Consider the following 17,823-nt stretch of genomic DNA (forward strand, 5'->3'; position numbering starts at 1 on the left):
ATATTGGTTTCATGTAAAGAATTAAATTATCTACAAATAAATCTTATTTCTCTCTCTTTTTTAATATTTTTAATCTCTTTCTTACTTTATTTCACTTTCAGGACCTCCAAAAGACAGTTGAGGTTGTTGAATAGAATAACTGATCATTTCTATATTCTTCCAGCTTTCAAAGAAACCCTTCACTCTTTTACTAGAAATATGTTATATAGGGGTTTGTGTTGCTGCTTTTGTTAGTTTTTTTTTTTTCTGTTTTCTTTTTAATGTTAACATTATTTATCAGATTAGAGATATCTTCTGCTCTAGTTTTCTAAGAGATTTGGTGTTGAACTTTATCTAACATTTTTTCTATATCTATTGAAATGGCACTGTATTCTCTTTTTTATTTTTCCCCCCAAAAGTAAGTAAATCAACCTGTATTATCCTAATTGGTCATGATGGTATTATCTTCTTTGTATATTCCAAGATTTCATTTTACTTGATTTTCTGTAAAGTTTATATTTACCTTATTTCTGGAGAAGCAAGAAAAATTAGCATCTGTTTTCTGTGTATGCTCAGTCATATCTGACTTGTTGTGACCCCATGGACTGCAGCCCACCAGGTTCCTCTGTCCACTGGAATTATCCAGGCAAGAATACTGGAGTGGGTTTCCATTTCCTCCATCAGTTTTCTCTATTCTCACTCAAAATACTATATTTATGTTCAGCAGTATCTGGATTGAGTGAATGAAACATAAATTATAACTCTGACGTTAGGCTCCATTCACTCAGCAAATGAAGAAAAAGAAGAAAGTTTGAAAATGTAAATTGTTAGGAGGGAGGCAGAAATGTAGTCTTACTGTATCTTTATTCTATTGGTGTTGTCAACAAGATGTATGGTCCCCAAAGTGTCCTTTAAGTGCAGGATAATACTTGGGACAAAATAATTGCACTAACTACTTTCTTCTATCCAAGACTTCACTCATTAGTATACTCTCAATTTTCACTGATTGAGCAAGCTTCTCACATATAATATTTTTAGTATCAGTGCACTTAGTATAAGAAAAGGTTGCATAATATATGTATCCACAATACATCTTATCACTTATGACACTTGTATTTCTTGTGAACCTGAAAGAGAAAATAAAGAATTACACTTGGCAAGTCAAACATTTGAAACACAGTCCCAGAAAAAAAAAAAATCACTTTTCCAACATATCACTGCTCCTATGGTCTGTGTTGTCTAAAATAAATTTTAATTATTATTTAGAATGGCAAGTGTCCAAGTTACTTATTTTTATGGACAAATGTGCATTGTCACACACTCCCTGATTTCTCTCAGGTTTTTCTAGTTTCTCACAGCTGGAGTATTTGTTGTCCTTTTCCTCCAGACCTAGCACCTCCCTTCCACAGTACCTAGTATGAGGAAAGTAATGTAATTCCATTAGATTCTCTGGGAAAACTGGACAAGTAATAAATTTTGAGGCTGTCCTCCTTAAATGTTTTTCGTAATCCCCCAAATCAGAAATTAACCGTATCTGTGATACCTTAAGCTCAGCATCATCTCCAAGTGACATTTCCCTCAGGCATTTTCCAGAAATTTTATGATGAAGCCCTGAATGATTGCCAGCTCCTAATATAAGATGACTGATGAGGGACTATAGATTAAAGACAAACTTGTAAACTGAATATATTATCTTCGGGAAAAAAATGTAGCATCACCACTTGGATCAGTAACTAATGATTATTAATAAATAAGCTCCTCAAATAACTTTAATTTTCTATTTGAACTAGCATAAAGAGATTATTCACTGCAGATGGTGATTGCAGCCATGAAATTAAAAGACGCTTATTCCTTGGAAGGAAAGTTATGACCAACCTACATAGCATATTCAAAAGCAGAGACATTACTTTGCCAACAAAGGTCCGTCTAGTCAAGGCTGTGCTTTTTCCAGTAGTCATGTGTGGATGTGAAAGTTGGACTGTGAAGAAAGCTGAGCACCAAAGAATTGATGCTTTTGAACTGTGGTGTTGGAGAAGACTCTTGAGAGTCCCTTGGACTGCAAGGAGATCCAATCAGTCCATTCTAAAGGAGATCAGTTCTGGGTGTTCTTTGGAAGGACTGATGTTAAAGTTGAAACTCCAGTACTTTGGTCACCTCATGTGAAGAGTTGACTCATTGGAAAAGACTCTGATGCTGGGAGGGATTGGGGGCAGGAGGAGAAGGGGACGACAGAGGATGAGATGGCTGGATGGCATCACCAACTCGATGGACAAAAGTTTGAGTGAACTCTGGGAGTTGGTGATGGACAAAGAGGCCTGGCATGCTGCAGTTCATGGGGTTGCAATGAGTCAGACACAACTGAGCGACTGAACTGAACTGAACTGAACACAGATTATATTAATCCTAGCTCATTTCCAGGAACAAATCCCAAAATAACATCAAAAATTTTAAAAAAGGAATTACATATATTATATGTACATGATACATATAAAAGTATATTACATACATATACTAGGATATATTTCTATTTCTATATTATTTCTTGTGATTTGAAATAGTTACTGTGTTTTCCATCCCATTATAGTTTACTTTCCCATTAGCAATAATTGCAAATAAACACAGGGAAGCTCTATTTTTTGAAACAAGATTCCATCTATACTGTCCCTTTACGCTCACACTACCTTTACTTCTAGAATTTCACTCCAAATGAGATCTTTAGAATATACATCTTTCTCTTCTTTGTACAGATCCTATCCCCTGTTCAGAGGAGGGCATGGCAACCCACTCCAGTATTCTTGCCTGAAGAATTCCCATGGATGGAGGAGCCTGGCGGGCTACAGTCCATGGGATCACAAAGAGTTGGACAGGACTGGGCAACTAAGCACATCCTCTCTTCTGTGCTATCATTGCAGACTGACAAAGATAGAGCTGCAGTATCTTTATAACCCATATTCCTACACATACTATTTCTATCTGATGGAAAAAAAGAAGCAGGACACAACAAAACAATAACCAAAACACAACCAAAGATTCTATTTGCTGCCTTGCCCAACGTCCTGTATATGGAGGAATCTCGAGGTTAGATTCAGAGTGGCAGCACCCCAGCACATATGTATTGAGCTCACTCCAGCTTCATGTGTCCTCAACAAACAAATCTGTACAAATTTGTGAGATTGTAAGGGCATCCATTGGGCTTCCCTGATGGCTCAGTGATAAAGAATCCACCTGCAATGCAGGCGACCTGGGTTCAATCCCTGAGTCGGGAAGATCCCCTGGAGTAGTGTATGGCAACCCACTCCAGTATCCTTGCCTGGGAAATCCCACAGACAGGGGAGCCTGGCAGGCCACAGTCCATGGGGTCACAAAGAGTCAGACACAACTTAGCGACTAAACAACATCTGGCAGATTGAGGCTGTTTCTTTCTTTAGTTGAATCCTGCCTGCTTCCCAAATTTAAGGAATTATAAAACACAAATAAATTTTGGCATTCTTTTTATATACGCTTTGCCCCCACCCATTATAAGCAGAACAAATACAACATATGAGTCCATTTATACTGGGGTATTTATAACCAATTTCTTACTATGTTGTGCAACAAAATATTTTTTATATCATGCCCATGTTCGTTTTATTCTCTTTACCAGAAATGCTCTTCTAGTCAATCTCTAAATTTTTTATTCAAAAATGTCCACTTCAAATTTCAGTTATAACATAAATTTCAAAGACAAAATCTATTTTTTTTGTTATTCTATGTATTCTTACTGAAGCATTTACACATTTTATTATTTTCATCTGTTGAATTAATTTGTCTGTGCATCCAATCAATGGTTAAGTAACAAAAGGAAGAATCAATCTTTCACTTGTTTTAGAATCCTAGCATTGCACAATTTTAAGTACATATTCAAGCCCAGTGACCTGTGTTGACTTCTATAGTTTTCTTAGATAAAAGCATTATTCACATAAATCCTCCCTTATTTGGCTTAGACATTTGCAATAATTTTCTCATTATTAAACACATCATAAAAGTGTGATGGAAAAGGGTTCTTTGAGGATACAATTTCAGTAGAAGCTACAGTGCTCCTGAGAAAATTCACCTTTACTGAAACCAGCTATTAAAATTCAACAAGAATAAAAACTTACCAGTCCAAGGGGATAATTGTATCCAAGTTCCTGTATGCTGTGCTATCTTTCCTGGGAGATAATCCCAACCAATAGTGATATAACTGAAGAGATTTTATAAATTCCTATAGGAAACAGAGGTGGCTTGTTAAAATCATTGCCTTCCTTTTCTGTAAATTACCTCACAGTGTAATTTCTTACAAATTACTATGTCAAGGTGACATTTTTGACACTTTTCTACTATTTTCTATGCCATTAAAATAAATTGAGACAGAATGCCCCTTATTGCAAGATGTCTCTCAACATTTATATCTCAGTTACTATATGGGGACAAAGAGATGGCTCATTGTCAAAAACCCAAGTTAAGAGAAACTTGAGTATGAGAAAAGTGTAATAAGGTCAGAGGAGAATGGTTATAGATTAGAATTCAAACCCAGTTCAGAGATTTGTAGCCAAAGTAATAGTTGTTTTTTTTTTTTTTTTAATTTTCTTATATGCCAGTCATTTGTTAAGCAAATAACTATGAATGGGTCATTTGAGAATAATAAGACTAGGCGGAAACTAGAATGATTTCCCCCCTTTTATAAAGAAGAAAAAGAATTCTGACAGTAAGGAAGCTGAGACTTTTGAAAAAATATATTTTTGTTTTAAAATAAATATGGGATTACTATCTGAAAAACCACAAATGCCAATGAATAAGTAATCTCTAGAGAGTTGTTGTTATTGTTTAGTTGCTAAGTCATGCCTAACATTTTTGCGACTCCACAGACTATAGCCCACCAGGTTTCTCTGTCCATGGAGTTCTCCAGGCAAGAATGAATACTGGAGTGGATTGCCATTTCCTACTCTAGGGGATCTTTTCCACCCAGGGGTCGAACCCACATCTGCATTGGCAGGTGGAGTCTTTACTGCTGAGCCACCAGGATAGCCCAAAATGTGTGTGTGTGTGTGTGTGTGTGTGTGTATTAGTCGCTCAGTTGTGTCCAGCTCTTTGAGATCCCATGAACTATAGCCCACCAGGCTCCTCTTTCCATGGCATTCTTTATATTCTCCAAAATATAGAGATATAATTTAAATATTAGAAAAAATAAGATAAATAAATAACTAAATCTTTCAGAGAATTCAATTTTCCGGGGACCCAGGAACTCAGTGTAATATGTCTGTGTGGCACTTGCCTTCACCATCTCTCTTTTATTTACTTACTTGGCCCTGATGTGCCACACAACTTGTGGAATCTTAGTTCTCCAACCAAGGATCAAACCTGGGCCAATAGCAGTGAAAGAGCCAAGTCTTTAAACTACTGAGCCTCCAGAGGATTCCTGTTTGCCACCTAATCTTAATTCTTTTGTTCAGTTGTTCAGTCACATCCGACTCTGTGATCCCATGGACTGCAGCACGCCAGGCTTTCCTGTCCTTTGCTATCTCCCAGAGTTTGCTCAAACTCATGTCCATCGAGTCAGTGATGCCATCCAACCAACTCATCCTGTCTTTCCCTTCTTCTCCTGCCTTCAATCTTTTCCAGCATCAAGGTCTCTTCCAATGAGTCAGCTCCTTGCATCTGGTGGCCAAAGTATTGGAGCTTCAACCTCAGCCTCAGTCCTTCCAATGAATATTCAGGGTTGGTTTCTTTGAGGACTGACTTGTTGGATCACCTTGCAGTCCAAGCGACTCTCACGAGTCTTCAACACCACAATTTGAAAGCATCATTATTCTAGTATATGTAGCCTTTTCCTCTTAGTTAAAAAAATGCAAATGCAAAAGGGTGGAAACAGTGAACCTCCTTCTGTGTGATTTTACAGAATTGGTAAGACTCAGGAATAATTACAAATCTTCTGTTTTGAGATAAATGCTCAAACCTATGTCCTGAGAATTGATTCTAAATTTCTAGTTTGGAAATATTTACAGACCTAAAGATTCTGGGGGCTCCACGTCTACCATCTGCCCATCAGCCTCTGAGAATCCACTGATGCTAAGGTGCTAAGCTAAAGTTTCACATGGCCTGTCGGCTCAATATCCCGATATGAGTATACTAAGTTCCATTCACCTAACTAAAATAAGCCAGATTCATGTCTGGACTAATACAAATCTTCCCCTACATGTCTCCTCCCTCTATTCTATGTTGGGGAAAGTGACTTCTTCCCTTACAGGCAGAGATCCATGCGATCTTACCAACACACTTTTGCTTTTAATTGTCAACAGGCTGGCATTGTAGTGAGAACAAATCTTATCACTCTTTTGCCACGTTTTCTGTTGTTGATATCGAGATAGTGGAAGGTAGCAGTTGTCATCATGCCACAGCCACTCCTCTGGACAAGGTTTACATTTGTTCCCTGGAAGAAAAGCATACTTTTGTTTGGTTGTGTTGATATCTTCATAATTTTTACTATTCCCATTGTTCTCTCAGTTTACAAAAATAAAGCATATTTACTTGTCTTTCTTCTTCTAACACCAAAAGTGAAGAAAGTAAATCTTGTATTCCAGGCTCCCATGTACAACCACAATGTGTCCAGAACATAATTTGAACACATTTGAAATTAAACACTTGGATTTCAGTCTATTTTCCAGTCTCAGGAGCCCTGATTAGCAATTAATTAATCTCCTTCTTTCCCTTTGTCATTTTGTGTATTTCTACATGGCAGTAAAGGCCAATCACAAGACATACTGCCTTTTCCAACTAGAGCATTTCCAGCTCTTTGACTTGTTGAATATTCAGGAGAATTCTTAAGATGACAATATGTTTTAGTTATAATAACTATAGAAACTGTTAGAGATATTAAAAGACTAGTGCCTCCCAATTCCAAAGGTAAGACTAAACTTGATTTTTTTTTTTCTATTAACTCTTATCAAACATCGAGTGACATTTAGGAACAAGGTCATCTGTAAAAAGGTGATATATCTTCTATTGCTCTTCTTTTTAAAAAACATAAAGAGGTGATCCAGTTTCCCTGGTGGTCCAATGTTTAAGAATCCAACTTCAAGTGCTGGAGACATGGGTTCAATTCCTGGTCCTGGAAGATTCCATATGCCATGGAACTGCTAAGCCTGTGCACCACAACTACTGAAGCCCAGGCTCCACAATAAGAGAAGCCACTGCAATGAGAAGCCTATGTACCGCAACTAGAGTGTAGCCCCTGTTTGTCACAACTAGAGAAGGACTGCACACAGCAGCAAAGACTCAGTGTAGCCAAAAATCATATAGTGCTCAGATGTGCCTTATGCGTGCTCAGCTGTGTCTGACTTTTTACAACCCCATGGATTGTAGCCTGCCAGGCTCTTCTGTCCACGGGATTTTCCCCACAAGAATGCTGGAGTGGGTTGGCATTTTCTCTTCAGGGGATCTTCTCTACCCAGGGATTGAATTCACATTTCCTGCATTGCAGGTGGATTCTTTGCCACTGAACCCCACAGGAAAATAAATTAAAGAGGTTATTTATCCTTTTTCCCTATATTCTATGGACTTCAGTGCCCAAAATAGTAGTGGTAAATGTCAGATTACAGAAACTGCAGACCATCTTATATTTTAGTAAGTATCATCTCCTGATAATTTGGGAATTATAGTTATTTTTCTGTTTTTCTTCTAACTGCACAGAAACATCAATGGGTCTTCAATCAACCACATTTAATTCTTTCTTCCAAATAATAGTTTCCTGGGAAAGGCTACTAGCTTTTGATGAAGTGATCAAGAGACTCCAAGGTTTAGTTCATTGTCTAATAAATAACTCAGAAAGAAATGAGGATTACCTTTGTTTTTTATATATAACTCACGACATAATTTGGTGGCTATTTCTTCAAGTTTTATAGAAAGATTCCTGATTTTCTGGGAACTATTTGTGTTTTGCATGAGTTGTAGAGACATATTTCTTTGAAGTTCTTCTTTGAAATTTTGTAGCTTATTCAATTTTTCCATGCCTGTCTTCAAAGTTATGTGAATGTCAGATTAAAAAAAAAGAGAGAGAGAAATGGTAAAAAAAAAAAAAAAAATTGCAGTCCCTCAGTACAACCATCATCTCCTTTCTGCTGAATTAAGAATATTAAATGTCTAGGGAAGCAGTTATTTCACAGAAGTAAGGGAAAGAGACTGAATACATATGCCCCTATTTAGAGGACAAGAACAGAGGCGCAGACATAGAGAACAGACTTGTGGGCACACCTGGGGAAGGAAAGGGTAGGATGATTGAGAACGTAGCATTGAAACATATACATTACCATATGTAAAATAAACAGGTATTTACATATAAGTGCTATATATAACATGGGGAACTCAACCGATGCTGTGTGCTAACCTAGAGGGGAGGGATGAGGCATTTGAAGGGAGGTTCAAGAGGGAGGGGATATATGCATACGTATAGCTGATTCACCCTGTTGTACAGCAGAAATCAACATAACATTGTAAAACAAGTATCCTCCAATTAAAAATAAAATTTTACACTTAAAAAATTTTAATTGTAAAATTTTAAAAAGAGACTAAGTACCATGTTGTAACTGCCTAGTTTTAAGTCCCTTTGTGGACATATCACCTATTCCAAGGCTTCGATTCAAAGAGCAAAACTCACTTCTAACTGTTTTCCCTGGCACTAAAAACATAGGGAATACATACATATGCCTCCTAAGACTCCCAGGCCAATCAGCAGCAGAAGGCACAGGAGAGTCAGAGCCAAGGCTCTTTGACGCCATACGTGGGAAGGAACAGGTGGCTCTGTGGGAAGCAAAATTAGTAAAGACACTTAGAATGGTGTACATTTTAATTTGATTCATGTGTTCATTTATGTTGTCTTTATTTATCTTCTCATAGGTCTGCAGTAAAGGAATGTGTTTTGCTAGAAACTCAAGGGCATTTAAAAATAACTTTTTAAAGACTAAGTATGTCAAGAAGTCAAAAACGTTTTGTTAATTGTTTTGCATGCAAATTGGTTTTCAAAGCAGAAGCTTGGGATTGATAGGGCGATTCAAGAAACAGAAGCAAAAATGGGGCTGAAAAATAAGTGAGAATGTGCTGACCCAAAGGGGAAAGAAAGGGCTTCCCAGGTGGCTCAATGGTAAAAACTCTGCCTGCCAAGCAGGAGATGCGTGAAGAGTTACGGATTCAGTCCCTGGGTTGAGATGATCCCCTGGAGAAGGAAATGGCAACCCACTCCAGTATACTAGCCTGGGAAATACCATGGACAGAGAAGCCTGGTGGCTACAGTCCATGGGGTCAAAACAGAGTCAGACATGACTGAGTGACTAAACAACAACAACAAAGGAAAAGGAAATCCAAAAAAAAGAAGGACCGTATGTATATGTATTCCTGATTCACTTTGCTGTAACACCTGAAGCTAACACCACAGTGGAAGCAATTCCACTCCAATAAAAATAAATAATAAATCTATGAAAAAGAGAAAGAAAAAGAAGCGAGAAGACCAATTAATCTGAAAAAAGATGTATCTTGTCTGTACAGAATTGGGGAAACTGAGCAACAAGCGGCTAACAACAAAGTCAATTTAAGTGTTCCTTCCTTGAGTTGACAAATGTAGGGTATCAGAGAAAGTAATTTCCTTGTCTATGTTTTCCCCAGAAAATACTGAGAGTTCGGCTGTGGAGCATACATGAGAAAGTGTCCCTGTAATGTCTCTGGGTGTTCTCCCGTCAGCCAGTTCTTAGGTTAGACAAGATAGTTTCCTCAGAATTTTTTCATGCTTTGAGCAGCAAACTTTGATTAATGTTTCTTTTTTGTTGAACTATGAACATTTGTTGAAAAGATCATTTCCCTACTTAAAAAAAACTCAAGAAATTATCAACTTTATAAGTTAATTGCTATTAAATCACTGTGTGATTTAAATAATCATTACTTGTATAAATGGATACTAGATATTTCTTGAAAATATAATTCAGAGATAACATAACCTTACTATAATTACTATACTGTACCTATGTCCTTCATATCACAGTTGGTGATACCATGATACTACGAAATATAGAGAGAATTGAAAATGAAATGTGAAACAATGTTTTTAGACCTTGGACAATAGTTAACAGTGAAAAAATTACATAGTCAAGATCATTTCTAAGGTCAGAAGCATGACTTCAAGTGCTATTATTTTTACAGACTTTTTCTAATTTATTTATATATTCAGTTAATCAAAAGTTATTGAATATCTCTGTACACTGGACATTAGTCTGGATACTAACAATACAGAAGTGAACAAGACATACCAGTCCCTGCTTTCATAGGAGACAAATTTTAATTATGAGTGAGCTGAGAGATATCTCTACTGTTAAATGGTATGCTCAGGTTTGAAACTGAGCTATATTATAAAGAGCATTTAGTTCAGAACTATGGCCACTGGGAATGAGAAATCAGAGCAAAGAAACTGCAGATAGCAAGAACATCTAATTCAAAGACTCTAATTTGGAGAAAAGTTTTACCTGTTTGAAAAAAAACAGAAAAGATTCAGAGTGACTAAAGAATTGTGGCCAAGGTGAGAAATGATGTTCAGTTCAGTTCAGTCACTCAGTCGTGTCCAACTCTTTGCGACCCCATGAATCTCAGCACGCCAGGCCTCCCTGTCCATCACCAACTCCCAGAGTTCACTCAAACTCACGTCCATCGAGTCGGTGATGCCATCCAGCCATCTCATCCTCGGTCGTCCCCTTCTCCTCCTGCCCCCAATCCCTCCCAGCATCAGAGTCTTTTCCAATGAGTCAACTCTTTGCATGAGGTAGCCAAAGTACTGGAGTTTCAGCATTAGCATTATTCCTTCCAAAGAACACCCAGGGCTAATCTCCTTCAGAATGGACTGGTTGGATCTCCTTGCAGTCCAAGGGACTCTCAAGAGTCTTCTCCAACACCACAGTTCAAAAGCATCAATTCTTCGGCGCTCAGCCTTCTTCACAGTCCAACTCTCACATCCATACATGACTACTGGAAAACCATAGCCTTGACTAGACGGACCTTTGTTGGCAAAGTAATGTCTCTGCTTTTGAATATGCTATGTAGGTTGGTCATAACTTTCCTTCCAAGCAATAAGCATCTTTTAATTTCATGGCTGCAATCACCACCTGCAGTGATTTTGGAGCCCCCCAAAAATAAAGCCTGATACTGTTTCCATGAGAAATGATGTTAGAAGTGGTCAAAGGAGAAGTCAGGGGACAGATTAGAGCAGAGATGTGACTGTTACAGTGGGTCAGGGAGGAGGTGATCCATGACTGAAACAAGGATAATCCCCATGGAACACTGGTAGAAACCTAGCAGAGTTAGATGAGAAGAGAGAGAGGGATAACTAGGAGTCTGTGACAAAAGACAATGGGTTCAACGAGTTGAGCTGTGGAAGGAGATGAAGAAATGGAGAAAAAATGGAGAGACTTAAGTGGTCAAGTGAGGATTATTTTTTTAAAAATAGGAGTAGGATATGGCAACCCACTCCAGTATTCTTGTCTGGACAATCCCATGGACAGAGGAGCCTGGTGGGTTACAGCCCATAGAGTTGCACAGAGGCTACAGAGTTGGACACTACTGAACACACATATACATATATTGGCAAATGAGAGTAAACTGGGTTTGAGAGTTTGTGCATTTTTTATGTGGCAATGTTCAGCTGCTCAGAAGGGGCACAAAGTGGGTAGATATTTAAGAACTGGAATTTTTCAAGGAAAAAGCCCAGGGAGGGAGCATATGAGACTAAGGGGTAGATGTTAAATAATACAAAGTTTATATAATACTATATAAACTTTAAGCTGAATAATAAGAAAATTAGACAAAATTGAGAAAGCCAACAAGACATGGATTCAAGATTTTTTTAGATTCAATTTCTGAAGTGGAAATTTAGAATAAGGACAATTAGTAGGACAGAAAATGAGATAGAATGTGATGAGATATGTTAAGAGCAATTATGGTATATTAAGTTCATGATATGTTCTGTTCCTCTCAAACCATATAAAAGGAGAAATACCAACAAGGAAGTTGACAGAAAGTATTGTAAAATCCTTAACTTCCAGTCCTTAAAAAAAAAAAAGTTTGTATTAGAGGAAAAGGCCACAGAATTAAGCTGTTATCCCTTCTCAGGATTTACAATGCTGATGATAAATGGACCCAAGATTCAACAATGAAAATGCTGTTCACAATAAAGTTAGAACTTCAAAGAATGCTACATTTTGGGGAGGGGGAGAACACTTAAAGACTACATGAGAATTTTCTATCAGTTCCCTCTCTTAATTTCACTGCTTCTACCAACTTTTCGTGTTATCCATATCCAACTGAACTGAACCGAACTGTTTAATTTATGCACACTGATTTTAAGTTTGCATATTCTGGGACAGATTTCATCCAAAAGATTAAAAGCCAGGAAGTAGAAGCTACATACAACTGGAGAAATACAGGATTATGAATAAGATGGAAATTACAGTATAGAAAGTAAACACAATAGTCCATTTATCTCAGAAATAAATTAAGATTAAAAAATATCAAATTTCCTGGCACAGGATGAATTTGAATGTGTCTCTTCTAATGTTTCTTTATCTCTTTTCTTCCTTTAATACTTGATGTATCCTTTCATTTAATTTAACCTCTTCTATATTTTAGTAAATTGGGAAAAGATATCCAAAAAAAGTAGAAAAATTTTTAGAGTTTAATATAGACTCAGTTTGGTAAAAAAAAAAAAAAGAAAAAAAAATTCAGATGAAATCCTCTAAAGTTCCTCTCTCTCTCTCTTTGTCTCTCTGGTATCTTGTGCACCAGACACACACACACACATACACACTAGCATTTATTTAGAAAAAAGAAGGTACAAAGCCTTAACTTCCTTGGACAGCACATGTTCATTTTTCCATGGCTTCCTTTCATGGGGGAAAAATGTTTCACAATCCAGTCATATGAAAATATTATCCTATCATAATTATGTTGATTGTGATATGAAAAAAAAACCAGAAAATTTGTAAAAGATTAAGTGTCCAGTACATTGATCATTGTCTTAAAAAAACCTTACAGTCATTTTGTATGGATATTTTTGGTATTTTGGGTAAAATTAAGATGCATAATTAAAAATTCAAATAGAGAGATCATTGCCAATTCACTAACATCCAAGGGGAATCTACTCAACACTTCTGCCACTTTGTACACCCTGACCACATTACAACACATCTATAGCTCAAAATCTTACCTTCTTTCTCAAATTTGTCAAACTTCTGGATATTTTCTGTCTGACTGGAGTCCTGGAATTTTAGATCTGCATAAGTAACTTCTTCAGACATTGATGTTATGCAAAGAAAGCCCAAAAAACTGGAAAAAAGGAGAGGACAAAGTAATAGAGTTGGCTGATAAACAGCTGTAATTTCAATGTCTGTTCATAAACCAAAGTTTAAACATATCTTTAAACTTCTGTTTTTTAAATCCACAGTACCAGTCACTCACAGCTCCGGAAATGAGCTGCTATACATGACCTCAGAGAAGAACAGAGAGCATCTTTCTTCCTCTTATCTCTTCCCTTTCTCATTTCTCTGAATCTACGGACCACAGAAAGTGGTTTTTAAAATTGTGTTTGGGCATTATTAGCATTGTGCAAAGGGGCACAGATCAGCATGGTGTAAATATAACATGGAGTTTCTTGGAGAAAAACTCTCAAGGAAAAAAATAACAGAAAGAACACAGCCCTCAAACTCTCACTAGTGTACAGCAGTGACTTGGCATAGATATTCTGTATGTGTCTTGGCAAAGGTCTTAATAGATTTGCTTAGCTGGGAGATCACACATGTGCAGAGAGAGGGAGAGCAAAAGCTCTACCCCAGGACTTCCCTGGCAGTCCAGTGGTTAAGAATCCACCTTCCAACACTGGGGACATGGGTTCAATACCTGGTCAGAGAACTAAAATCCCACATTTGTTTAGTTGCCAAAGTCATGTCTGACTCTTTTGCAACCCCACGAACTGTAGCCTGCCAGGCTCCTCAGCCCATGGGAATTTCCCAGGCAAGAATATTGAAGTGGATTGCCATTTCCTCCTCCAGGGGCTCTAACCTGCGTCTCCTGTATTGCAGGTGGATTCTTCACCATTGAGCCACCCATTCCACATGCTGCAGAACAATTAAGCCCACACAGCACAACTACTGAACCTGCATGCTTTGGAGCCATGCACCACAGCTAGAGAGAAGCCCACATGCCATAACTAGCTAGTCCGTGCACTGCCAGGAAAGATCCCGCATGATATAATGAGTATCCCATGTGAGGTGACTGAGAGCCCATACAAATAGATGAATAATTTTTTTTTTTTTTAAGGAAAGCCTCACCTCTACACCCTGATACCCAGGTACAGGATAGCCTAAAAAGGCCAAGGAATGCCTAGTTTCCCTAATAACAAAAAATATACTAAGGGATCCAGAATAAAACCATACCAGGGAGTATGCATATTGATGGCTATGGTCAATATACCAAAAGTCCCAGAAATAGCTTTGCACGTTAGGAGATTAGCAGACTTTGGATCCTTGACAAAAGGTCCATGAGACATTTGGTCCATGCCAAAAGTTTCTTGACATTTTCCTCCTATCCAAAATGTCCATGACTATATTTGTGCTGTGCTGTGCTTCAGTTCAGTTCAGTCCCTCAGTCGTGTGCTTCAGTTCAGTTCAGTCTCTCAGTCCCTCTTTGCGACCCCATGAATAGCAGCACACCAGGCCTCCCTGTCCATCACCAACTCCCGGAGTTCACTCATACTCACGTCCATCGAGTCTGTGATGCCATCCATCCATCTCATCCTCAGTTGTCCCCTTCTCCTCCTGCCCCCAATCCCTCCCAGCATCAGACTCTTCCAGTGAGTCAACTCTTCGCATGAGGTGGCCAAAGTACTGGAATTTCAGCTTTAGCATCATTTCTTCCAAAGACATCCCAGGGCTGATCTCCATCAGAATGGACTGGTTGGATCTCCTTGCAGTCCAAGGGACTCTCAAGAGTCTTTTCCAACACCACAGTTCAAAAGCATCAATTCTTCGGCGCTCAGCCTTCTTCACAGTCCAACTCTCACATCCTTACATGACTACTGGAAAAACCATAGCCTTGACTAGATGGACCTTAGTCGGCAAAGTAATATCTCTGCTTTTGAATATGCTATCTAGGTTGGTTATAACTTTCCTTCCAAGAACGAAGTGTCTTAATTTCATGGCTGCAATCACCATCTGCAGTGATTTTGGAGCCCAGAAAAATAAAGTCTGACACTGTTTCCACTGTTTCCCCATCTATTTCCCACAAAGTGATGGGACCAGTTGCCATGATCTTTGTTTTCTGAATGTTGAGCTTTAAGCCAACTTTTTCACTCTCCCCTTTCACTTTCATCAAGAGCCTTTTTAGTTCCTCTTCACTTTCTGCCATAAGGGTGGTGTCATCTGCATATCTGAGGTTCTTGATATTTCTCCCGGCAATCTTGATTCCAGCTTGTGTTTCTTCCAGTCTAGCGTTTCTCATGATGTATTCTGCATATAAGTTAAATGAGCAGGGAGACAACATACAGCCTTGACATACTCCTTTTCCTATTTGGAACCAGTCTGTTGTTCCATGTCCAGTTCTGACTGTTGCTTCCTGACCTGCATACAGATTTCTCAAGAGGCAGGTTAGGTGGTCTGGTATTCCCATCTCTTTCAGAATTTTCCACAGTTTACTGTGATCCACACAGTCAAAGGCTTTGGCATAGTGGAGAAAGCAGAAATCGATGTTTTTCTGGAACTCTCTTGCTTTTTCGATGATCCGGAGAATGTTGGCAATTTGATCTCTGGTTCCTCTGCTTTTCTAAAACCAGCTTGAAAATCTGGAAGTCCATGGTTCACGTATTGTTGAAGCCTGGCTTGGAGAATTTTGAGCATTACTTTACTAGCATGTGAGATGAGTGCAATTGTGCCGTGGTTTGAGCATTCTTTGGCATTGCCTTTCCTTGGGACTGGAATGAAAACTGACCTTTTCCAGTCCTGTGGCCACTGCTGAGTTTTCCAAATTTGCTGGCATATTGAGTGCAGCACTTTTACATCATCATCTTTCAGGATTTGAACTGGAATTCCATTACCTCCACTAGCTTTGTTCGTAGTGATGCTTTCTAAGGCCCACTTGACTTCACATTCCAGAATGTCTGGCTCTAGACGAGTGATCACACCATTGTGATTATCCGGGTTGTGAAGCTCTTTTTTGTACAGTTATTCTGTGTATTCTTGCCACCTCTTCTTAATATCTTCTGCTTCTGTTAGGTCCATACCATTTCTGTCCTTTATCAAGCCCACCTTTGCATGAAGTGTTCCCTTGGTATCTCTAATTTTCTTGAAGAGATCTCATCTTTCTCATTCTGTTCTTTCCCTCTCTTTCTTTGCATTGATCGCTGAAGAAGGCTTTCTTATCTCTTCTTGCTATTCTTTGGAACTCTGCATTCAGATGCTTATATCTTTCCTATTCTCCTTTGTTTTTCACTTCCCTTCTTTTCATGTGCTTAGTCATGTCCAACTCTTTGTGATCCCATGTGTAGTCCACCAGGCTCCTCTGTCCTTGGGGAGTCTCCAGACAAGAACACTGGATTGGGTTTCCATGCCCTCCTCCAGGGGATCTTCCTAACCCAGGGATCAAACCCAGGTCTCCCATACTGTGGGTGGATTCTTTACCAGGAAAGCCCATGAATACTGGAGTGGGTAAACTATCCCTTCTCTAGAGGCACTTCTGGATCTAGGAATGGAACTGAGGTCTCTTGCATTGCAAATGGATTCTTTACCAGATGATCTATCCAAAAAGCCCATGAACATATTTGGTTCATGCCAAATGGTTTTAGACAAGACCAAATATGACCAAGTATCAAAGACCTTTCAGTATGGGTCTTATGGATGTTTTGGACAGGACCAAATGCCTGGTAAGGGGGAATTCTGCCAGCTGATCTATTCCAATTGTGCATTCTGGAAATGGAAAATAACCACAAACCAGTGTTTGGGGAAACACTGGGCCCACAATGAGATAGACCTAAACTAAAACTAAACTAAACTAAACTAAAACTCCACTGATCACCTAACCTCCCTAAGCTCTTACTCTGTCTGGTGGGTCACAATGATGTTATGGGTCTTGGCATTAGTATAGGTTCAGAGCCAGAGACTAGTATTTTCTGAAAGGTCTGATTATTTCCTTTTCTGAAATGCATGATTATGCTAGTAAAAGGGGAATTTGTGCTTATGTCCTCACCATTTTAGGATTTGTCAGAAGCTCTGGTTTCCTGAGTGCAAACTCTTTTCTCAGGCAACATGGTGAGAATCTCATTAAATTTTAAGCTATGTCTGCTCCTCTGGACTTCTTATGCCAGGAGCCCAGCAGGAAAGAAAATGAGTCACAGTCCTAACAGGGCTCATTAAACCTGGTTATCAGGAGAATGTAGGGCTGTTGTCTAAGACAGGAAGTAAAGCATATATTTGACCCCAGGCTGATCCACTAGATATCTCTTGATAGCCCCCTATTAAGTTTTGACAGCAAATAGGTAAGTTTAGTAGAAATGGGGTGTTATATCCAGGGGATTAGACCCCTTAGTGATGAGTACCTTGGTCACCCTATCAGGTGAAACGTCTAGTCTAGTTCAAGGTGTTGTCAATGGTCATGGAACTAGAATTGTAGTGGGATAGGAAGATGATGAATATTAGTTGCAGTTTCAGGACAGATTGCAACGATTGGAAGTGTAGTTAGTCCCACTAACTTCTTGTGATTTTCACCAAGAAAAGAGACTGAATAGAACACTGGAGGGGCTGGTAAAGGAAA

The 17,823-nt window shown here is 38.6% G+C and overlaps 1 protein-coding gene across 3 annotated transcripts; it reads right to left on the reverse strand.

Annotated features, from left to right (window-relative positions):
• Positions 1 to 390: 390 nt before the first annotated feature.
• CLEC12A (C-type lectin domain family 12 member A) lies at positions 391 to 13,428 on the reverse strand. Of its 3 annotated transcripts, none has more exons than XM_040235119.1 (6): positions 13,232 to 13,428; positions 8,695 to 8,793; positions 7,839 to 8,006; positions 6,267 to 6,427; positions 4,119 to 4,222; positions 391 to 1,106 (listed from the first exon to the last, which is right to left on the reverse strand). In XM_040235119.1, the coding sequence occupies exons 1-6, from the start codon at positions 13,320 to 13,322 to the stop codon at positions 932 to 934; spliced, it is 798 nt and encodes a 265-aa protein (XP_040091053.1). In that variant the 5' UTR covers positions 13,323 to 13,428; the 3' UTR covers positions 391 to 931. The 3 variants fall into 3 exon arrangements, with proteins under 3 accessions (XP_040091053.1, XP_040091055.1, XP_040091054.1); XM_040235120.1 differs by lacking the exon at positions 391 to 1,106 and adding an exon at positions 1,215 to 1,391; XM_040235121.1 differs by lacking the exon at positions 8,695 to 8,793.
• Positions 13,429 to 17,823: the final 4,395 nt, after the last annotated feature.

The sequence above is a fragment of the Oryx dammah genome, unplaced genomic scaffold (assembly GCF_014754425.2).
Source record: "Oryx dammah isolate SB20612 unplaced genomic scaffold, SCBI_Odam_1.1 HiC_scaffold_29, whole genome shotgun sequence".
In the NCBI taxonomy this organism is placed as follows: domain Eukaryota; kingdom Metazoa; phylum Chordata; class Mammalia; order Artiodactyla; family Bovidae; genus Oryx; species Oryx dammah.